Source organism: Triticum urartu, chromosome 6A, assembly GCF_056163025.1.
Source record: "Triticum urartu cultivar PI428250 chromosome 6A, HENAU_Tu73, whole genome shotgun sequence".
Taxonomy (NCBI): Eukaryota; Viridiplantae; Streptophyta; class Magnoliopsida; order Poales; family Poaceae; genus Triticum; species Triticum urartu.
In genome coordinates this window covers 379,876,062-379,899,006 of record NC_141878.1, presented here as the reverse complement: position 1 = coordinate 379,899,006, position 22,945 = coordinate 379,876,062, and the positions used below count along the sequence as shown (strand labels likewise).

Sequence of the window (22,945 nt, the reverse complement as noted above, 5' to 3'; positions counted from 1 at the left end):
CCCAGTGTCAGTTCCAATTTGTTGCATGTTTTTTGTTTCGCGGAAAATCCATATCAAACGGAGTCCAAACGGGATAAAAACTGACCGGGATTTTTTTGGAATATATATGAATTTTGGGAAGTCAAATCAACGCGAGATGATGCTTGAGGGGCCCACAAGGCAGGGGGCAGGCGCGCCCCTGACCATCGTGGCCACCCCGTGAGGTGGTTGATGCCCTTCTTTTGCCGCAAGAAAGCTAATATCCGGATAAAAATTGTGTCCAAAATTCAGCCCAATCGGAGTTACGGATCTCTGGGAATATAAGAAACGGTGGAAGGGCAGAATCTGGAACGCAGAAACAGAGAGAGACAGAGAGATAGATCCAATCTTGGAGGGGCTCTCGCCCCTCCATCGCCATGGACCAGAGGGGAAACCCTTCTCCCATCCAGGGAGAAGGTCAAGGAAGAAGAAGAAGAAGAAGAAGAAGAAGGGGAGCTCTCTTCCCCTCTCTCCCGGTGGCATCGGAACACCACCAGGGCCATCATCATCACCACAATCTACACCAACAACTTCACCGCCATCATCACCAACTCTTCCCCCCTCTATGCAGCAGTGTAAACCCTCTTTTACCCGCTGTAATCTCTACTTAAACATGGTGATCAATGCTATATATTATTTCCCAATGATGTATGGTTATCCTATGATGTTTGAGTAGATTCGTTTTGTCCTATGGGTTAATTGATGATCGTGATTGGTTTGAGTTGCATGTTTTATTATTGGTGTTGTCCTATGGTTCTCTCCATGTCGCGCAAGCGTGAGGGACCCCGCTGTAGGGTTTGCAATATGTTCGTGATTTGCTTATGATGGGTGGCGTGAGTGACAGAAGCACAGACCCGAGTAAGTAGATTGTTTGCGTATGGGAGTAAAGAGGACTTGATGCCTTATAATGCTATGGTTGGGTTTTACCTTAATGATCTTTAGTAGTTGCGGATGCTTGCTAGAGTTCCAATCATAAGTGCATATGATCCAAGAAGAGAAAGTATGTTAGCCTATGCCTCTCCCTCAAATAAAATTGCAATAATGATTACCGGTCTAGTTATCGATTGCCTAGGGACAAATAACTTTCTTGTGTGACAACAAGCTCTCTACTAAAACTAACTTAGTTGTGTCTTCATCTAAACAGCCCCTACTTTTTATTTACACACTCTTTATTATCTTGCAAACATATTCATTAACACCTACAAAGTACTTCTAGTTTCATACTAGTTCTAGGTCAAGTGAATGTTAAGCATGCGGGAGTTGTATCGGTGGTCGATAGAACTTGAGGGAATATGTGTTCTACCTTTAGCTCCTCGTTGGGTTCGACACTCTTACTTATCGAAAGAGGCTACAGTTGATCCCCTATACTTGTGGGTTATTAACAGCCCTCTGATGCCCATCTTTCGCTATATGGAGTCTTTCGCCGAGGAAAAAATCATAAACAAGCTTTCGGGAAGAAACTCCGCCGCCACAAGGCAGAACCTTGGCGGAACCAATCTAGGGCTCCGGTGGAGCTGTTCTGCGGAGGAAACTTCCCCCGGGGAGGGGGAAATCATCACCATCATCATCACCAACGATCCTCTCATCGGGAGGGGGTCAATCTCCATCAACATCTTCACCAGCACCATCTCATCTCAAACCCTAGTTCATCTCTTGTATCCAATCTTTGTCCCAAAGCCTCAGATTGGTACATGTGGGTTGCTAGTAATGTTGATTACTCCTTGTAGTTGATGCTAGTTGGTTTACTTGGTGGGAGATCATATGTTTAGATCCATTATGCATATTAATACCCCTCTGATTATGAACATGAATATGATTTATGAGTAGTTACGTTTGTTCCTGAGGACATGGGAGAAGTCTTGTTATAAGTAGTCATGTGAATTTGGTATTCATTCGATATTTTGATGAGATGTATGTTTTCTTTCCTCTAGTGGTGTCATGTGAACGTAGACTACATGACACCTCACCACTATTTGGGCCTAGGGGAAGGCATTGGGAAGTAATAAGTAGATGATGGGTTGCTAGAGTGACAAAAGTTTAAACCCTAGTTTATGTGTTGGGGCTGATTTGGATCCAATAACACCTACAAAGTACTTCTAGTTTCATACTTGTTCTAGGTAAAGCGAACGTTAAGCGTGCATAGAGTTGTATCGGTGGTCGATAGAACTTGAGGGAATATTTGTTCTATCTTTAGCTCCTCGTTGGGTTCGACACTCTTACTTATTAAAGAGGCTACAATTGATCCCCTATACTTGTGGGTTATCAAGACCGTTTTCTGGCGCCGTTGACGGGGAGTTATAGCGTGGGGTGAATATTCTCGTGTGTGCTTGTTTGCTTTATCACTAAGTAATTTTTATTTGATGTTCTAAGTTGTTCTCTATCTTTAGTTATGGATATGGAACACGAAATACCAAAAAAATTAGGTTTACTTGCTACTCATAGAGATGGGGAACCTCTTAAAACCCTCGATGCTCATTATGTGGAAGATATTATGTACTACTTTGATAATCCTGAGAAAACCCCATTCAACTTTATAATGGGAGTAACGTTGGATCAACGTGAATACTTTAGGGATTGTCGCTTGACTCAAAAAGGGAAACTATTATGGGATCAGATTTATATGTTGCATTGGTATGCTCAGCAACTATGCTTGAGATATGATTATACTTGTTACTCTAGGATGAAGGCTCCACACCTTCCCTTTTCATGTGAATTTAATGATGATGAAACCTTGGCTTCTTATGCTAATGGTATGTACGATTATTATGATGTGGAACAAATAGAAGAATTCGTTGCTTTTATGGTGCTTATGAAATTGAATCTTTGTTTAAAGAGTTTGAAGATTTTGATGATTCAGTTTATAGACCTAAAAATTTTGCTATACTTAAATATTGCTATGAAAATTATGAATTCAATTCCGATATTGATGATTTTATTGAGAAAGTCTCCGCTGTCCGAGAAGAGACTAATATTTTGCAGGAGTCTATGGAAGAAGGAATTGATGAAACTGTGAGCTCATTGGATGAAAAAGATGATGAGGAGAGCGAAGAACAAAAGGAGGAAGAGAGGATTAGCTACCCATGCCCACCTTCTAATGAGAGTAACTCTTTAACTCATACACTGTTTAATTGCCCTTCGTGCTTACCGAGATTGCTATGATGATTGTTATGATCCCGTTGATTCTTTCGAAGTATCCCTTTTTGATGATGCTTGCTATGCTTGTGGCCAAGATGCCAATATGAATTATGCTTATGGAGATGAACTTGCTATAGTTCCTTATGTTAAACATGAAATTGTTGCTATTGCACCCACGCATGATAGTCCTATTATCTATTTGAATTCTCCCGACTACACTATATCGGAGAAGTTTGCCCTTATTAAGGATTATAATGATGGATTGCGTTTCACTACTACACATGATGATTTTGATAGATATAATATGCATGTGATTGCTGCTCCTACTTGCAATTATTATGAGAGAGGAACTACATCTCCGCCTCTCTATGTTTCCAATAAGATAAAATTGCAAGAAACTGTTTATACTATGCATTGGCCTTTACTATGTGTACATGAATTATTCTTTTATGACATGCTGATGCATAGGAAGAGAGTTAGACTTTGTTGTTGCATGATACTAGTTGACCCGTTGCGCCAAATGGCGCAGAGACCCGCTAAAGACATGTTGTTGATGAAAATAGTTTCATTTTGCAAGAACATATTCGATGTTGGTAGTAGAAAGCCTATGTGTTAAGTCATACTATATTGATAATATGTTTATGACGCTGAGAAATCTGAGTTTGCAAAAACAAATCTTATTTCTATAACATGCATAAACCAGCTAAGGGTGCATTTTTTTAGTTGAAAATATAGTTACCATGCTGAGAAATCTAAGTTTGAAAAAAAAAATCAAGTTTGCATAATATATATAGACCAATTTAGGATGCATTTTCTTAGCAGTGTTTGCACTAAACTTTTATTTTCCATGTGCACGAAAAGAAAAACCCTCTATGTGTTGTGCATATGGAGGCATGGGTATTTGAAAGGCTCATATTCTACCTAGCCTAGTCCAGGAACAATTCTTTGTGTGGGCCATCCGGATACCTAGCCCGGTCCAAGAACAATTCTTTGTGTGGCCCGTCCTGGCCCATTACGCCATATAGCACAATGTCCATTTCAAACACGAAGTGTTTTGAAAATTAAATTAGGTTTTAGCATGGAGGAATAGTCCAGACTTGAAACAGCGGATGCAACCACTTTACCAATTCAAACTCTTTAGCAACCACTTATGGTTATCATGTCAAATGGCACAAGGTGTCGATTTAGACTAAGAGTTATTTGAAAAGTGTTTCATTTGTTCTTTATAAAGTGTTAGATACAATATCACTACACATAAGAATTTTCAAGCTCAGTTAAAAAGGTATTTTTAAGCATACAAACCACAACTCGGCGATGCAAAATTGTGGTTTAATTGTGGATGTCAAAATGCTTGCGATTAAAAAAAAGGCATTAGCTAGTTTCCTTTAATAGCGACAAACGATGTAAATACACCTTTTTTAAAAGAAAGCCCACTTAAGACAAAGAGTATGCACAAATACTAACATTAGTTTCTATACGTGATACGTCTCCGTCGTATCTACTTTTCCAAACACTTTTGACATTGTTTTGGACTCTATCTTGTATGATTTGAATGGAACTAACCCGGACTGACGCTGTTTTCAGCAGAATTACCATGATGTTGTTTTATGTGCAGAAAACAAATATTCTCGGAATGACCTGAAACTCCACGGGAGGTCTTAGAAAAAATAATAAAAAATCCTCGCCAAATATGAAGACCAGGGGGCCCACACCCTTCTCACGAGGGTGGGGGCGCCCCCTACCTCGTGGGCCCCCTGGAAACCCTCCGACGCCAACTCCAACTCTATATATTCGCTTTCGGAGAGAAAAAATCAGAGAGAAGAAATCATCGCGTTTTATGATACGGAGCCGCCGCCAAGCCCTAAAACCTCTCGGGAGGGCTGATCTAGAGTCCGTTCGGGGCTCCGGAGAGGGGGATTCGTCGTCGTCGTCATCATCAACCATCCTCCATCACCAATTTCATGATGCTCACCACCGTGCGTGAGTAATTCCATCGTAGGCTTGCTGGACGGTGATGGGTTGGATGAGATTTATCATGTAATCGAGTTAGTTTTGTTAGGGTTTGATCCCTAGTATCCACTATGTTCTGAGATTGATGTTGCTATGACTTTGCTATGCTTAATGCTTGTCACTAGGGCCCGGGTGCCATAATTTCAGATCTGAACCTATTATGTTTTCATGAATATATGTGAGTTCTAGATCCTATCTTGCAAGTCTATAGTCACCTATTATGTGTTATGATCCATTAACCCTCAAGTGACAATAATTGGGACACTTACCGGTGATGACCGTAGTTTGAGGAGTTCATGTATTCACTATGTGCTAATGCATTGTTCCGGTTCTCTATTAAAAGGAGGCCTTAATATCCCTTAGTTTCCAATAGGACCCCGCTGTCACGGGAGGGTAGGACAAAAGATGTCATGCAAGTTCTTTTCCATAAACACGTATGACTATATACGGAATACACGCCTACATTACATTGATGAACTGGAGCTAGTTTTGTGTCACCCTATGTTATGAATGTTACATGATGAACCGCATCCGGCATAATTATCCATCACTGATCCGGTGCCTACGAGTTTTCCATATACTGGTTTACGCTTATTTACTTTTCCGCTGCTACTGTTACAATCACTACAAAATACTAAAAACATTACTTTTGTTGTCTTTACTTTTGTTGCCGTTACCACTACTATCATATTACTTTGCTACTAAACACTTTGCTGCAGATACTAAGTTTCCAGGTGTGGTTGAATTGACAACTCAGCTGCTAATACTTGAGAATATTTTTTGGCTCCCCTTGTGTCGAATCAATAAATTTGGGTTGAATACTCTACCCTCGAAAGCTGTTGCGATCCCCTATACTTGTGGGTTATCAAGACCTTTTTTTGGCACCGTTGCCGGGGAGCATAGCTCTATTCTTTGAGTCACTTGGGATTTATATCTGCTTATTATTATGAAGAACTTGAGAGATCCAAAAACTAAGATCTATCCCTCAACTACGAGGGGAGGTAAGGAACTGCCATCTAGCTTTGCACTTGATTCACCTTCTGTTATGAGTAAGTTTGCGACACCTACACCTGCTTCTGCTATTCGTTCTGATATGTCGTATGTTATTGATGATGCCACTTCTGCTATGCATGATAATTATGATGAAACTGCTTCTATGTCTGATACTACTGTGCCCCTTGGTGAATTTCTTGATGAGCGAATTGCTAGGGCTAGAGAAAAAGAAATTATTGAATCTGAATACGATGATGATAGTGATGATGAAAACATACCTGTTATTCCTAAAGGTTATCTTTTTGATAAGGAATCTTCTGTCGCTATTTTCGCTTGCAAGGATAGATATGAGCTTAAGAGGTTATTAATTAAATGGAACAAGGAATCACTTAGAGATAGAATGAGACCCGACCCTGCTTTTGCTACTTCACCTATATGTGTTCCTGATAAAGATTATGAATTCTCTGTTGATCCTGATATAATTACTTTGGTTGAATCCGATCCATTTTATGGCTATGAATCTGAAATTGTTGTGGCACATATTACTAAGTTAAATGATATAGCTGCCATGTTCACTAATGATGAGAGATCATGTTACCTCTACTTACTAAAAATATTTCCGTTCTCATTAAAGGGTGATGCTAAGATATGGTTTAATTCTCTTGATCCTGGTTGTGTGCGTAGTCCCCAGGATATGATTTATTACTTCTCTGCTAAATATTTCCCTGCTCATAAGAAACAAGCGGCTTTGAGGGAAATATACAACTTTGTGCAAATTAAAGAAGAGAGTCTCCCACAAGCTTGGGGGAGGCTTCTCAAATTACTTAATGCTTTGCCTGATCATCCTCTTAAGAAACCTGAAATACTTGATATCTTTTATAATGGACTAACCGATGCTTCCAGAGATTACCTGGATAGTTGTGCTGGTTCTTTTTTCAGGGAAAGAACACCGGATGAAGCTGAAATTCTATTGAATAATATGTTGACAAATGAAAATAATTGGGCACCTCTTGAGGCACCTCCTGAGCCAGCTCCTGCTCCAATTACTGAGCCTATTCCCAAACCAACTCCGAAGAAGAGAGGTGTCCTATTTATCAGTCCCGAAGATATGCAAGAGGCAAAGAAATCTATGAAAGAAAAAGGTATTAAAGCTGAAGACGTTAAGAATTTACCTCCTATTGAAGAAATACATGGTCTTAATTCACCGCCTGTTGAAGAAACTTATGATTTCAATTATTTATTTGTTGAAGAACCTCCTGATCCCGATATCCCGACATAGGTAGTAAAGGTAAATTCTCTCTATAGATATGATAAAGCTGAAGTTCCTCCTACTAAAATTGCTAGTCAGTGCTTGGATGAGTTTGATAACTTTATGTATAAGCAAGACGACTTCAATGCTTATTTTGGTAGACAATTAAAAGAAAATGCTTATATGATTAGACGCTTGGGTGATTATATGGCTGATATTAAAGGTGAACTTAAACTTGTTAGCAAACATGCTTCTATGGTTACCACTCAAGTAGAACAAGTACTTAAATCTCAAAAAGAAGTGCTTGATGAAATGAATAGTAAGAAAAATTATTATGCTATTAGAGTGGCTACTAGAACTGGTAGAATGACTCAGGAACCTTTATATCCTGAAGGCCACCCTAAGAGAATCGAGCAAGATTCTCAGAGAAATAATATTGATGTTCCTAGTTCTTCTAAAAAGAAGAAAAAGAAAAATGCTAGAACTGTGCAAACTTCTAGTGACCCTATTGCTGAACCACCTGATAATCCAAATGATATATCTATGTCTGATGCTGAAACACAATCTGGTAATGAGCCTGAACCTAATAAAAATATTAATGCTAATGTTCATGATGATGCTCAACCTAGTAATGACAATGATGTAGAAAATGAACCTGTTGTTGATCTTGATAACCCACAATCAAAGAATCAACGTTATGATAAAAGAGACTTTGTTGCTAGGAAACATGGTAAAGAAAGGGAACCTTGGGTTCAGAAACCCATGTCTTTTCCTCCAAAACCATCCAAGAAAAAGGATGATGAGGATTTTGAGCGCTTTGCTGAAATGATTAGACCTATCTTTTTGCGTATGCGATTAACTGATGTGCTCAAAACAAATCCTTATGCTAAATATATGAAAGATATCATTACTAATAAAAGAAAGATACCGGAAGCTGAAATTTCCACCATGCTTGCTAATTATACTTTTAAGGGTGGAATACCAAAAAAACTTGGAGATCCCGGAGTACCTACTATACCTTGCTCCATTAAAAGAAAATATATTAAAACTGCTTTATGTGATCTTGGAGCTGGTGTTAGTGTTATGCCTCTCTCTTTATATCATAGACTTGACCTGAATAAGTTGACACCTACTGAAATATCTTTGCAAATGGCTGATAAATCAACTGCTATACCTGTCGGTATTTGTGAGGATGTTCCTGTTGTGGTTGCAAACGTTATTATTTTAACGAACTTTGTTATTCTTGATATTCCCAAGGATGACAGTATGTCTATTATTCTTGGAAGACCTTTTCTTAATACTGCAGGGGCTGCTATTGATTGCAACAAAGGCAATGTCACTTTTCATGTTAATGGTAATGAGCATACGGTACACTTTCCGAGGAAACAACCTCAAGTTCATAGTATCAACTCCATTGGAAAAATTCCATCAATTATAATTGGAGGTTTTGAATTTCCTCTTCCTACTGTCAAGAAGAAATATGATATTCTTATTATAGGGGATGTGCATATCCCCGTAGAGGTAACTTAGTGTTATTCGAAATTTCTTCGGTTTCATGATTATCGGAATGAGTTTGTTAACAAGACTTGATCAACCTTATTAGTGGATTCTTTTTGATGAGCATGAGATGGATGAAACTAGAAACACAAACTTTTGTACCCTCTCTATACTTTCTATTATTTATATTAAATAAAATAAAAATAGTATTTTTCTGTCTGTTATCTGATTATTCGTGCAATATAAAAATAACCCGAAAATAAAAGTCCTCAGAATGACATGCCAATTTAATATGATTTTTTCAGGAATATTTGAGGATTTATTGTGCAAAAATCACCACGGGAGGAGCTGCCACCTGGCCACGAGGGTGGTGGGCGCCCCCCCCCCTATAGGGCGCGCCCCCTGCCTCGTGGGCCCACGGTGGCCCTCCTCCACTTATTCCAGCACCCATCTTCTTCCTCTATCTCACACAAACCCGAAAAACCAACTCAAGCACGAGTTCCAGCCACTTTTGTTGTGATTTTCGATCTCCTTGCTCAAAGCACCTCTCGCAAAACTGCTTGGGGGGATTGTTCCTTGGTATGTGACTCCTCCATTGGTCCAATTAGTTTTTGTTCTAGTGCTTTATTCATTGCAAAATTGTGCTGCATAGGTGACCATGTTCTTGAGCTTGCATGTCAAATTTATATGGTTCCAAGTAGTTCTAATGCTTGATATAGGCTCTAGGCACTTGTAGGAGTAGTTACTATCAGTTTTATTGAGTTTGGTTTACTTTTATTTTGAAGTTACTAAAAATTTCAGATTGTTTCAGAAAAATGATGAGGAGATTATTGAGGGGCTCATCAAGCCAAAGCTCAAAGGAAAAGGCACCGAAGCCTAAGTATAATTTGCCACGGACCGCGGAGATTCGGGCGTGTGAATGGCCTTCTGAAGATTTCTTGAGAGCAGCCGGTATCTATGAAGATTTTCATGAATTGGCTCATAATGCAGGCCTCACCGCTTTCCTCCACGACCAATGCGATCAGTATCTCTTACTCACAAATACCTTTGTGCAAAACTTTTATTTTCATCCTAGGAACTCACCACCTACGGTGGAATTTCATTTATATGATGAGCCTAAGGAGATGTCACTTTATGATTTCTGTCGGATTTGTTTAGTCCCTTTTGAGGGCAAGACAGAAGAACCACATCATGATGATGTGGCTGGGTTTATTGATAATATCACTGTAGGAGAAACTAGGAAGGTCTCCGATGCATGAATCACTAGCATAGATGTTCTTGTTTTGCGTTACTTTGCATTATTTGCTAGTTGTTGTTTAATTGGACGCGGAAATTCTGGAAACCTTAGTATCCCTGATTTAATTATTCTGCTCCAAGGTTTATATAGTGATAACACTTTTAGTTTGGGCGATATTATTGCTAGACGGTTAAATATGAACCGTACTAAGGGCCCCATCTTTAGAGGCATCTATGCCACACGCCTAGCCGCACATTTTAACATACCTATTAGGCATGCTGAGAAGGAAGAAAAGATGTTGCCCCGTGTTTATCTAGATCATAAAAATATGGTGGCACATGATTTTATTGTTAAGAATAGGGCAGGGGAGCTTAGATATCAATTGTTCTTTAATAAATATCATCCTGAGACTATTACCTTGCCTGCTCCTTCTTTGTTTGATTTGACTATAGGCACATATCTTGTTTTGTTGACGGCTATTCACGCCTACCGGAATCCTGCACCAACCGAGGAGCCAAAACAGGAACCACAAAATGAGCCTCCATGACAATCTGTTTATTTTTGGGATCCAAAGATGACTGTCAGCCAGTGGCAGCCAGAGTCCTCTTCTTCATCACAGTATGATCCCAACTATTCCTCCTCATCATAGTACGACCCCAACAACTATTATTATGGATATCCGCCAGGCCAGCCGTGGTCATAGACCAACTTAGGCCAAAAGCCTAAACTTGGGGGAGTACGTATTTCTCACCGACATTACATTTATATTCACACACACTCATTACTAGATGTCAGTGCTCATACTTTTTCACTGTAATATCCATGCTAGTTTATTTTCTTTTTCCTTCTTTCTTCTTGTGTGCTTGTTAAACCTTAAGAAAACCAAAAAAATAGTAGTAGTTTATTTTTCTGCTATAGTAGTAATAATTACAAAAGAAAATCCAAAAATATTTCCCGTTCTTCTTTTGCTTGTTGGGAGCTTTCCCGTGTAAATATTTTTATTTCTTTTTTTTTATTTGGGGGTCAGTAGGAGAAGACCATAATTAAATTGTTGAAGCGGCTCTTATATGCATTATTGTTGAATTAACCAAAGAGCCCATATTGCCTTGTCTTCTCCTGTTTATTGAATGCTCGCAGATTCCAACTTAGTCCAATGCACGTGCACTCTTATTATTATTCACACCGTTCGGTCGTGTAAGTGAAAGGCAATTATGATGATATATGATGGACTGACTGGGATGAGAAAAGCTGGTATGAACTCGACCTCTTTTGTTTTTGTAAATATGATGAGTCCCGCGTTCTTGATTCAGCTTATTATGAATAAACATGTTTGCAATGACAGTTAGAGATCATGGTTGCTTGTGCCATGCTTGATTAGCTATGAGTTATAATGATTTACCTTGTATGCCAACATGCTATTAAGATGGTTATGATGTGGTATGATGGGGTGGTATCCTCCTTTGAATGATTTAAGTGACTTGACTTGGCACATGTTCACGCATATAGTTGAAACAAATCAACATAGCCTTCACGATATTTATGTTCATGGTGGATTATATCCTACTCATGCTTGCATCCAATGTTTATTAATTTCAATGCATGTACATGGCTGTTGTCGCTCTCTAGTTGGTCGCTTCCCAGTCTTTTGCTAGCCTTCACCTGTACTAAGCGGGAATACTGCTTGTGCATCCAACCCCTTTAAACCCCAAAGTTATTCCAGATGAGTCCACTATACCTTCCTATATGCGGTATCTACCTGCCGTTCCAAGTAAATTTGTATGTGCCAAACTCTAAACCTTCAAATAAACATTCTGTTTTGTATGCTCGAATAGCTCATGTATCAACAAAGGCCGTTCTTATCTTCCGTGTTAGGCGGGTTATTCTCAAGAGGAGTGGACTCCGCTCCTCGCTCACAAGAAAATGACTGGTCACTGGGATGCCCAGTCCCATGCTTTATGCAACCTAAATCCAAATTAATTGCAAACAAAACTCCCCCTGGGACCTGATGTATGTTGGAGGCACTCGTTGTTTCGAGCAAGCCATGGATTGATGCTTGTTGGTGGAGGGGGAGTATAAACTTTACCATTCTGTTTGGGAACCGCCTATAATGTGTTTAGCATGGAAGATATCGCCATCTCTTAGTTGTTACATTGACAATGAAAGTATACCGCTCAAAATACAATTTATCTCTATTGCAAAACCGAGCTCTGGCACCTCTACAAATCCCTACTTTCCTCTGCGAAGGGCCTATCCATTTACTTTTATGATTGAGTCATCACCCTCTTATTAAAAAGCACTAGCTCGAGAGCACAGCTGTCATTTGCATTCATCACTATTAATTTATGTTGGGTATGACTATGATTGGATCTCTTTTACCATGAATTACAATGTCTAGTCAGTCCTTAATCTTTAAAGGTGCTCTGCATTTATGTTTTGCGGTCTCAGAAAGGGCTAGCGAGATACCATCTTGTTATATCATATTATGATTGTTTTGAGAAAGTGTTGTCATGCGAGATTTATTATTATGACTTGCTAGTTGATTATGCTATTGATATGAGTGATTATGAGACCTGAGAATTATTGCAAATGTGGTTAGTTATGATCTATGCTGAAAACTTGAATACTAGCTTGACATAGTTACAACAATAAGAGCAAACAGAGTTTGTAAAAGTTTTTCTTTCTTTCAGTTTGTCAACTGAATTGCTTGAGGACAAGCAAGGGTTTAAGCTTGGGGGGTTGATACGTCTTCGTCGTATCTACTTTTCCAAACACTTTTGCCCTTGTTTTGGACTCTATCTTGTATGATTTGAATGGAACTAACCCGGACTGACGCTGTTTTCAGCAAAATTACCATGATGTTGTTTTATATGCAGAAAAAAAATATTCTCGGAATGACCTCAAACTCCACGGGAGGTCTTAGAAAAAATAATAAAAAATCCTCGCCAAATATGAAGACCAGGGAGGCCACACCCTTCTCACGAGGGTGGGGGGCGCCCCCCTACCTCGTGGGCCCCCTGGAAACCCTCCGACGCCAACTCCAACTCTATATATTCGCTTTCGGAGAGAAAAAATCAGAGAGAAGAAATCATCGCGTTTTACGATACGGAGCCGCCACCAAGCCCTAAAACCTCTCAGGAGGGCTGATCTGGAGTCCGTTCGGGGCTCCGGAGAGGGGGATTCGTCGTCGTCATCATCATCAACCATCCTCCATCACCAATTTCATGATGCTCACCGCCGTGCGTGAGTAATTCCATCGTAAGCTTGCTGGACGGTGATGGGTTGGATGAGATTTATCATGTAATCGAGTTAGTTTTGTTAGAGTTTGATCCCTAGTATCCACTATGTTCTGAGATTGATGTTGCTATGACTTTGCTATGCTTAATGCTTGTCACTAGGACCCGAGTGCCATGATTTCAGATCTGAACCTATTATGTTTTCATGAATATATGTGAGTTCTAGATCCTATCTTGCAAGTCTATAGTCACCTATTATGTGTCCGTTAACCCCGAAATGACAATAATCGGAACACTTACCGGTGATGACCGTCGTTTGAGGAATTCATGTATTCACTATGTGCTAATGCTTTGTTCCGGTTATCTATTAAAAAAAGGCCTTAATATCCCTTAATTTTCAATAGGATCCCGCTGCCACGGGAGGGTAGGACAAAAGATGTCATGTAAGTTCTTTTCCATAAGCACATATGACTATATACGGAATACATGCCTACATTACATTGATGAACTGAAACTAGTTCTGTGTCACCCTATGTTATGACTCTTATACGATGAACCGCATCCGGCATAATTATCCATCACCGATCCGGTGCCTACGAGTTTTCCATATACTGGTTTACGCTTATTTACTTTTCCGCTGCTACTGTTACAATCACTACAAAATACTAAAAACATTACTTTTGTTGTCTTTACTTTTGTTGCCGTTACCACTACTATCATATTACTTTACTACTAAACACTTTGCTGCAGATACTAAGTTTCCAGGTGTGATTGAATTAACAACTCAACTGCTATGCTAATACTTGAGAATATTCTTTGGCTTCCCTTATGTCGAATCAATAAATTTAGGTTGAATACTCTGCCCTCGAAAGCTGTTGCAATCCCCTATACTTGTGGGTTATCAATACAACAGTGGGAAAGTAGATATTCAATACTGTGGTATTTGTAGGTGGAAGAAAATGTCCGAGGATACAACAGGAGCATAATAAATAACATTTTGCTTCTGTCTAACTTATGAGCACAACATGCCCTTTATTTACTCTAGGAATATCGTGTACTCTTTAGCTATTTTTCTAAGTGCATGGTGCATGCCCATTGATCTGAGTAAGCCGCTTCTTCAATATTGAAGAGAGAAGTTTGAGGCTGTCATGCCCACTGCTGAAATTAGACTGGGCATTATTCTGTAGGGCTTGGGGCACAGAATATCCTGAATCAATCACAAGACAAACATCAGTATTAAGCAAGGACTACAGTAGAAGTAGCTAGAGATAATAAACAGAATAAAGGGCTATTTTTCTATAAAATGTTTTTTTGCTATGAACAAGATTTGTTTAATTGAAATTAAATGTCAAGAAGTTAGAGAGCATGATATGATAAGTTCGAGAGAATGATTTGATGTTGCTATTCAACTGTTGAATAGATATTGAAGGCACATTACATAAGAGTCCTGGATTTTACATATCTGAAAGTAGGCGCACCATGAAAGTGATAATCATCCAATTAATAAAACCATTATTCTAAAAAAAATTAGACATTGCCTCATATATACCAACGGGAGTAACTTTCTATTGGTTAGAAACCGTTGTGCTGACAGTTATTTAACACGTGTTTTTTTAGATGCACTAAGACCATATATAGGATGCAGACCATTCTCATGCCAATGTCTAGAATAGCCAATCTACATAAGTCCTAGTAGCATGCTCCTACAAGATTCTTACAAAAACCTACATGGGTATGTTCCCAATAGGAATGGATATAGATTATGCTTACAAAAATGCTACACTCTAACACTTCCACCGGAGCACAATTCAGCTCCCACAATCAGTAATCAGCATGAAAACTTAAAAAACAAGTTTGATAGAAATCAATGTTCAGGAAAGCATGAAGCATAAGCAAAGCGACAGGCTGACGCTTAGAGCAATGGGCGCTTAAGCATTTTTTAAAATAGAACTACAGGTTTTGGAGGTTGTAGACCGAGAATTAACCTGAGTAGACGATGCGGGACCTTGGGGAAGTTGGTGACATATTTCCTGAATGTGTATTGGCCTGTGTTGCCGCGACAGCATAGATGTGCAATGAAAGAACTTCATTATAAACATATGTTCCCAGCCTGGTCCTTGCTTGGAAAGAGAAGCAAAAAAGAAAAGGATTATGCAATAGACACACCAAACACCAAGGCAATGCAAAATATTCACTGATTTTACTCATATTTTTCGACGACGCATATAAACTGGCCCTAAACATTATATTAATTAACAATAATGAAAAGAACTTCTTAAGGCACTCAGTCACAGGTTATGATTCTACCACCTACCATTTTTACACTGTAAGATGACCATGTCAGTACTGATTTTATATGAAGTTACAAAGAGATAATAATAATAGCGACATTGATGAAAACTGAAATCACAATATATATAAAACTTGGTGTCACTCCCTCCTTACGTCATGGCAGTACCTGACCTCTATTCTAATAAAATCATATTATAACAATTTGCATATATATACCTGACCTCTGTTATAATAGAATTTATATATATGCTTCACTCAGTGTGCCTACAATTTTTAGAATGTAATTTTTCCCATGTTTTGAGAAACCATTTTAGGATTGCAAGGAACAATTTTGCAAAGTATAACATTGCAAGCAAATCACGAAGAGTTACTGAGAAGCTACCTAGCCTGTAGCATGGAATCTCTTTCGTCAGCACACTCAACCAAGAGCACCATTACACAGAACAAAGAGGCGTAGGAAAAATAGTTTGTTTCATGTATACTTGTAAACGATATTGCCATTTTCCAATAAATAAAGTCATTTCCTGAAAAAAAAACGCAGGAAAAAGAGGAACAACCCAGGATTATCAAACCACCTCAACCCATAGACCGGCCCAGGTGGCTCACCTCAACTAACACTCGGAAAAGCATGTCAGGTTCTTGATGCCAGGCACGCTCTCGACATTGTCGCCTAGTGAGATATAGCACGCCACCGACGGTGTCCTCTTCCTCGTCCCCCTCTCTACTTCCCCACTACATGTAATCCGCAATCTGACTCCCCAGATCCTAAACAAAGCACCATCGATATCTTTAGTGTCTGAAGTGGAGAACCATCAAGGGACACTGTAAAACAAATTATTTGCAGGTACCAAGGTGCAGCTACTAATTTCCCTTCCAACCATATGAACCTTTGCCATACAAAACATTATTATGCAAAGCTATACATACATGAACATAGCTACGTACTCATTATACATTATCTTGTAGAACATTTTAGAACTACTGAAATAGCAGCTGATGGTAACGAAACACCGTTAGATTTTTCAACAAATAATCTCCAGCTGCCAATTTCTTGGGCGATTACAAACATACCCAGCGTCCATGTGTACAGGAATTATTTAGACAGGTCCCCAGGGCATGCTCACAGTCTATTCTATGTTACAGATAGCTTAGCTGTGCAAGAATTATCAGGGCAGTCTACTCTGCGATTCAGTCAAGGTGTTGGTATCAATTACGATAACAGCGATGATACATGTGTGTGCTATATCCACCGGGAATTGAACTGAACTACTCGGGCCCCAATATTTCATAGTGAAAAATCAGTAGAAACTAAAAAGAATAAATTGTAATTAGTTTTGGTAGAAACATATTTCACATTAATTTTAATTAAGCAGAGCAGGGGAATTTCCTCAATGAGATGGGCCGGTGTGTTCAGAACCAATTGTGATCAGCAGAAAAAGATAAATTGTCAGGATGCCGACAACATGGATCAATGGAATAAATTCTCACAAATGAAATGACAGTGAAGGGGATATGAATCTTGACTCTGGATTGAACAAAGTAAATGGGATAAGCTCACCTTGCCGCAGAGAAGACGGACACCCAACTTCAATAAAAAAAGGCGAGTACGCCAAGCAAAATCTGCAAGGGAAATCTTAATTTAGACATGGTACCACCTGAACATAGCAAGACATCCAGATGTCTAAAATGCACCTCACCTACTGGAATCACCCTCGCCTCAATGAAAGAAATATAGCGCAGTTCGACCCTGAATATGAAGCAAAAAGACATAATGAGACATGTTGAACCTGCAATGAATGAATGAATTGTTTGAACCTACACTGAATAGTTCATGTCCATCCATCCGTATGCTACTTTCTCATCAGAACGTCAATCCCAAAGATCTTCTGCTGGAAATATAACTTTATATTAGTCAGCTGACACAACACCTTAACTATCCAAGGGGTTTCCTAATACGCAACACTCTCTCAGAACATTTGAGGAACAAATCAAGGGAAGTTTTCAAATCAGCATTACATGTGTAAAGTCACAATCCCTGAACATGATAAATAGCGTAGTAGAAAATTTGAAAAGCGCAAAAATAGATATTAAAGATAGCACCATCGGGGCTAATGTACTATCTAAAAGTGCACTGATGCCTAGTATGTAAAGTTACCTAGAAAAACTCCAGCACATGAAAGGTGTGCCAAAATAAAGGGGAAACAACAATCCTCCTCAAGAAATGGTGCTGATAGGCAGACATATTCCTTTTCATGTACTGTGGTGCAAGAGTTCAGAAGAAATCAGGCTCACCTATCTTGGAAGGGTCCGATTGCTCTAGGGACATCAAGCCACAATATCTCCGGCCACTCAGAACCAAAACAATATGCCCTATCTTCAGTTTCAGACTTCCAGTCAAAGGAAACTGTATGGGCCAAAAATAATCTTCAGAGAACATAGCAAATAATAAATAAGCAAAAGGATCATCCCTGGAAATACAATACATGTTGCAAAACAGTCAAGATCGTTTGAAAATATACACATCTTACCCTGCTGCTTGTAGTCCTCGACGACCTGCTCCTTCTTCCTGTCGTTGGCCGCGTCCCCTCCCCCGCAGCCATACCCCATTGCGGAGGAGTGCCGCTGCTTGCACTCCTCGATGGCATGCTCCTTCTCGTATTGTTATCCGCCTCTCACCCCCTGCAGCTCCACCCCAGACAGCATAAGGTCGCAATTTATATTCAGAGCTATTTGAAAAGTTTTGGTCCCAAATTTGTTTTCACTTTTAGTGCCAACAAAAATATAGATCTGCTCTGCAATTAATTTACATGACATGACGATGGCATCAATTCATATCCATCCATTACAACATGAACATTTATATTTTGTTCTGCGGAAAACAAACTGGACATATAAGGGAATATACTAAACCGAAACAGAAAAAAAAATATGGCAATCTCTTTGCATAATCTGGAATGTAAAAAGGCATAGCTCCCAACTCAAGCTCTAATATAACCCAGACCTTTGCTACTTCTAGTAATTGTAACTAACTAACTATAACCGATAAAATTATCATCTGAAGAAGTGCAACAAAATTGTTCTCAGTTCTCAACTGAATGCCCATATCCATAAAATTAAAATGCTTCAAAAAGTATGAAAATGCACTCAAACGTGATAATGCTTTCTACTTCCTCCGTACCTAAATATTTGTCTTTTTAGAGATTCTAAATGGACTACCATATACGGATGTATATAGACATATTTTAGAATGTAGATTCACCCATTTTGATCCGTATGTAGTCACTTGTTGAAATCTCTAGAAAGACAAATATTTAGGAACGGAGGGAGTAGTAATCACTGCCTAGAACTGAGGTGACAATGCAACACATGTGTCAAGAGGAGAATGAGCAAGAGTGGATTTGGAGTTAAAGGAGAAACCAAATATGGGGACAGAAGGAGAATGAGCAAGAGTGGATCTGAAGGTAGGAGGAGAAACCAACCATGGGGCTCGTCAGCTCGATTCAAGCGTCGAATTCATCCGAGGGCCAACGTTCAGCGAGCGAGCACTCATGTTTAAGCACAATGCATATCCTACAAATTTAACAAAGATCAAGGGGGATATCAGTTATGCCAGCACCGCGCTCCCAAACTCGCATTTTGAGGTGTGAGCGAGACAAGACCTGAACAAATTCTACGGAAAGAAACTTATTTGATAAGAACACCAATGCAAGGGCATTGTGCAGAAGGTGGCCGTACTTCTGGAAAATATGAGGAATCAAATTGTGAAAATTTATCTTTCTGTTTTTGGTCCTATTGCTCAGAGTGTGGTATACCACTACACCAAAGAAAGCAATATCACACGGCAAACCTTATATTTTTCAACCGTCGCATAGAAGAATCATCTAAAGGAAGTAGACACATGCCATGGACTGACCTAAAATGAGTGGCTTCATCATGTGCAATTGCCTTGACCAAGAGGATATCTTGGGAGATGTAAGCAGGCTGGTATATATGTAAGCAATGAGATACATCAGTTGGCACCCAGCATGAGTTTTTTGACGTTACTTCTATATTACAGTAGCAAAGGGAGGGTCACATAACAACTCTTTTTTTTTAAATCTCAAGAGTTGCAAATGCATATGCATATCACATCACTTTTTTTTTGTAACAAATATGGCCAATGGCCAATGTCTATATACTAATCAGGATCAAAATTCTAGAGGTTATTTAGTTAGTCTAAAATATCACATCATGTTTGGTTGAAACAATATGCTAAAATATTCAGTTTGCAAAGCACAATGCTAACATATGGGGGAGAAGGTGGCAGCTCACCTGCAGCAAGGAGCTAGCATCAGAAAAAGTAGGAGTTCATCCTTTAGCGTACTATGAACATGTCGCTGCTGCCTTGCACCTTGATGCACCGCCGCTGCCCATAGCAGATTAACATCCAATTGCTTTTGACAAATTATACATAACAAATTACTTGAATTAATACTTTGTAACTGATCAGCAAGAAGTAGCAACCAAATTCTAATAATGGAGAGCTGGGTCTAGGATGTATTACTCCTATTTCATACTAACTGTACCTACTGGGGAGAGCAGAAATTTTCACCTTGCAGTCATTTTCACTCCCGTACAACGCGCCCGAGCCCCAGCCTCGTCGCAGCTCCCGATCCAGGAGTGGATCGAGCCGCCGCCAACCTCCAAGTCGCGTCCAGGTCGGGCCCGTCCTCTCCGGCGCCGGCCGATGACCCTCTCTCCTGTCAGCCGCCGCACCTCCCTTTCCTCTTTCCTCTCTCTTTCTCCCTCCTCTCCTTCCTTCTCTCTCTCCCCCTCATTTTGTCTCTCAGCTAGGGTTCGTGCGCGAGGAGGGGCGCAGGCCGACGCCGGTGTAGGCCGACGCCGGCCGGTCACCCTCTCCCGTCCGCTGCCGGACCTCCCTCTCCTCTCCTCTCCTCTCCCCTTTCTCTCCCTCTCATCTTCCTATCTCTCTCTCCTAGGGTTCGTGCGGGATGACGGGACCGGAGTGTGCACGGCGTGCGGGACGAGGGGATTGGGTTGCGTTGGGTGCGGGCGCGGCGCGCGGATGGGACAAATTCTCTCTCACCCGGGCGCCGCTTACCCAGCCAATACAGACACAAGACGAGCCCATTAATCATTGGACAGAAAAATGAACCGTGAGGTGAAAATAATTTAACCGCAAGTGAAGATCCAACGGCTCAGGCGCGCCAGAAAGATAGATCGGACGGTCGACGATTCTTCAGTGGGGAAAGCCTTGTGAAGGTGAGTTAGCTAGCCTCTTTATAGTTTTAAATATGTTACTTTATGCTCACTACTAAATCATAAATTATTGTTAATTAAAATTGTCTTTGATATACCTTGGGATCTGGATGGATTCATTACTTGAGTACCTTATGCGTAGCTTAATGGCTTTAAAAAAAGTGTTGTCAGAGAGACAACCTGTAAGTTTTAGAGAGTCATTTATTTCTGTTGAGTGCTTTTATATAGTTTAAAAACAAAAAAACATAGAGGAACCCAAAACTTTTCAAAAAAGAAAATGAAAGTGAGAGAGACAAGCATTGTTGAAGTGGAAGAGCTTCTTGAACTTTGTTCATGCTCACGGAAACTATGTGAATCTTGATTACAGAAACTTTCTCAACAAAAATAATTATTCCCTTGTACAATTCCATTTTATTATAAAAATAATGTGTCAAGATTTGCTTTTAGGATGTTTACATTGCTTGTTGGTCTGTGCGATGGAGAACAGAAACTTTGGTTGTAGTGCGCGATTTTACATTTTTTACTGGAACGTCAAACGGTTCTGAAACTTTTTGCACTGTCTTTCTATACAAATTTTTTGTTTTTCCTAATTTTTTCAGAATTTTTGGAGTACCAGAAGTATGGTGGATATTTAGATTACTACAGACTGTCCTGTTTAAGACAGATTCTGTTTTTGATGCATAGTTTGCTTGTTTTGATGAAACTATCAATTTATATCAGTGGATTAAGCCATGAAAAAATTATATTACAGTATCTACAATGCAAAAACAAAATATGAATTGATTTGCAACAGTACTTAGAATAGTGATTTGCTTTATTATACTAACGGATCTTACCGAGCTTTTTGTTGAGTTTTGTATGGATGAAGTGTTCGAAGATCGAGGATGTCTTGATGTGAGGAGAAGTGGGAGAGGTGAGAGCTCAAGCTTTGGGATGCCCAAGGCACCCTAATTAAATATTTAAGGAGACTTAAGCGTCCAAGCTTGGGGATGCCCCGGAAGACATCTCATCTTTCTTCAACAAATATCGGTATGTTTTCAGATTCGTTTCGTTCATGCGATATGTGCAAATCTTGAAGCGTCTTTTGCATTTAGTTTTCACTTTTCTTTTATGAACCATGCTAGTATGAGATAGTCCTTGGTTGATTTATAGAATTCTGATTGCACTTCACTTATATCTTTTGAGTATGGCTTTATAGAATGCTTCATGTGCTTCGCTTATATCATTTGAAGTATGGATTGCATGTTTCCCTACACATAGAAAACCGCCATTTGTAGAATGCTCTTTTGCTTCACTTATATTTGTTAGAGAGTGGGCATATCTTTTGTAGAAAGAATTAAACTCTCTTGCTTCACTTATATCTATTTAGAGAGATGACAGGATTTAGTCATTCACATGGTTAGTCATAAAATCCTACATAAAACTTGTAGACCACTGAATATAATATATTTGATTCCTTGCAATAGTTTTGCGATATAAATATGGTGATATTACAGTCTTGACAGTGGGTAGTTGTGGATTGTAGAAATACTTGTGTTGAAGTTTGTGATTCCCGTAGCATGCACAGATGGTGAACCGTTATGTGATGAAGTCGGAGCATGATTTATTTATTGATTGTCTTTCTTATGAGTGGCGGTCGGGGACGAGAGATGGTCTTTTCCTACCAATCTATCCCCTAGAAGCATACACGGAGTACTTTGTTTTAATGACTAATAGATTTTTGTAATAAGTATGTGAGTTCTTTATGACTAATGTTGAGTCCATGGATTATACGCACTCTCACCCTTCCATTATTGCTAGCCTCTTCGGTACCATGCATTGTACCATGCATTGCCCTTTCTCACCTCGAGAGTTGGTGACTTCGTCGGTGCATCCAAACCCCGTGATACAATACGCTCTATCACACATAAGCCTTCCTATATCTTTCTCAAAACAGCCACCATACCTACCTATTATGGCATTTTCATATCCATTCCGAGATATATTGCCATGCAACTTCCATCTCATCATATACATGACTTG

The 22,945-nt window shown here is 39.5% G+C and overlaps 1 protein-coding gene across 23 annotated transcripts; it reads right to left on the bottom strand.

The window, feature by feature from the left end:
* Positions 1 to 14,172: 14,172 nt before the first annotated feature.
* LOC125532282 (uncharacterized) lies at positions 14,173 to 20,795 on the bottom strand. 23 transcript variants are annotated; one of them, XR_015608278.1, is made up of 11 exons: positions 19,976 to 20,795; positions 19,512 to 19,645; positions 19,324 to 19,401; positions 19,144 to 19,234; positions 18,193 to 18,343; positions 17,957 to 18,088; positions 17,484 to 17,550; positions 17,362 to 17,411; positions 17,223 to 17,284; positions 15,358 to 16,429; positions 14,173 to 14,579 (listed from the first exon to the last, which is right to left on the bottom strand). XR_015608278.1 is itself a non-coding variant. In XM_087528046.1 (9 exons), exons 5-9 carry the CDS (start codon positions 17,501 to 17,503, stop codon positions 14,446 to 14,448), a joined length of 327 nt encoding a protein of 108 aa, XP_087384172.1. In that variant the 5' UTR covers positions 17,504 to 17,550; positions 17,957 to 18,068; positions 18,193 to 18,343; positions 19,144 to 19,234; positions 19,976 to 20,791; the 3' UTR covers positions 14,173 to 14,445. The 23 variants fall into 23 exon arrangements, 5 of the variants coding, with proteins under 5 accessions (XP_087384172.1, XP_087384171.1, XP_087384170.1 ...); XR_015608275.1 differs by having other exon boundaries at positions 17,957 to 18,068; positions 19,578 to 19,645; positions 19,976 to 20,794; XR_015608271.1 differs by lacking the exon at positions 19,324 to 19,401 and having other exon boundaries at positions 17,957 to 18,068; positions 19,578 to 19,645; positions 19,976 to 20,097; positions 20,230 to 20,793.
* Between the last annotated feature and the right edge of the window lie 2,150 nt (positions 20,796 to 22,945).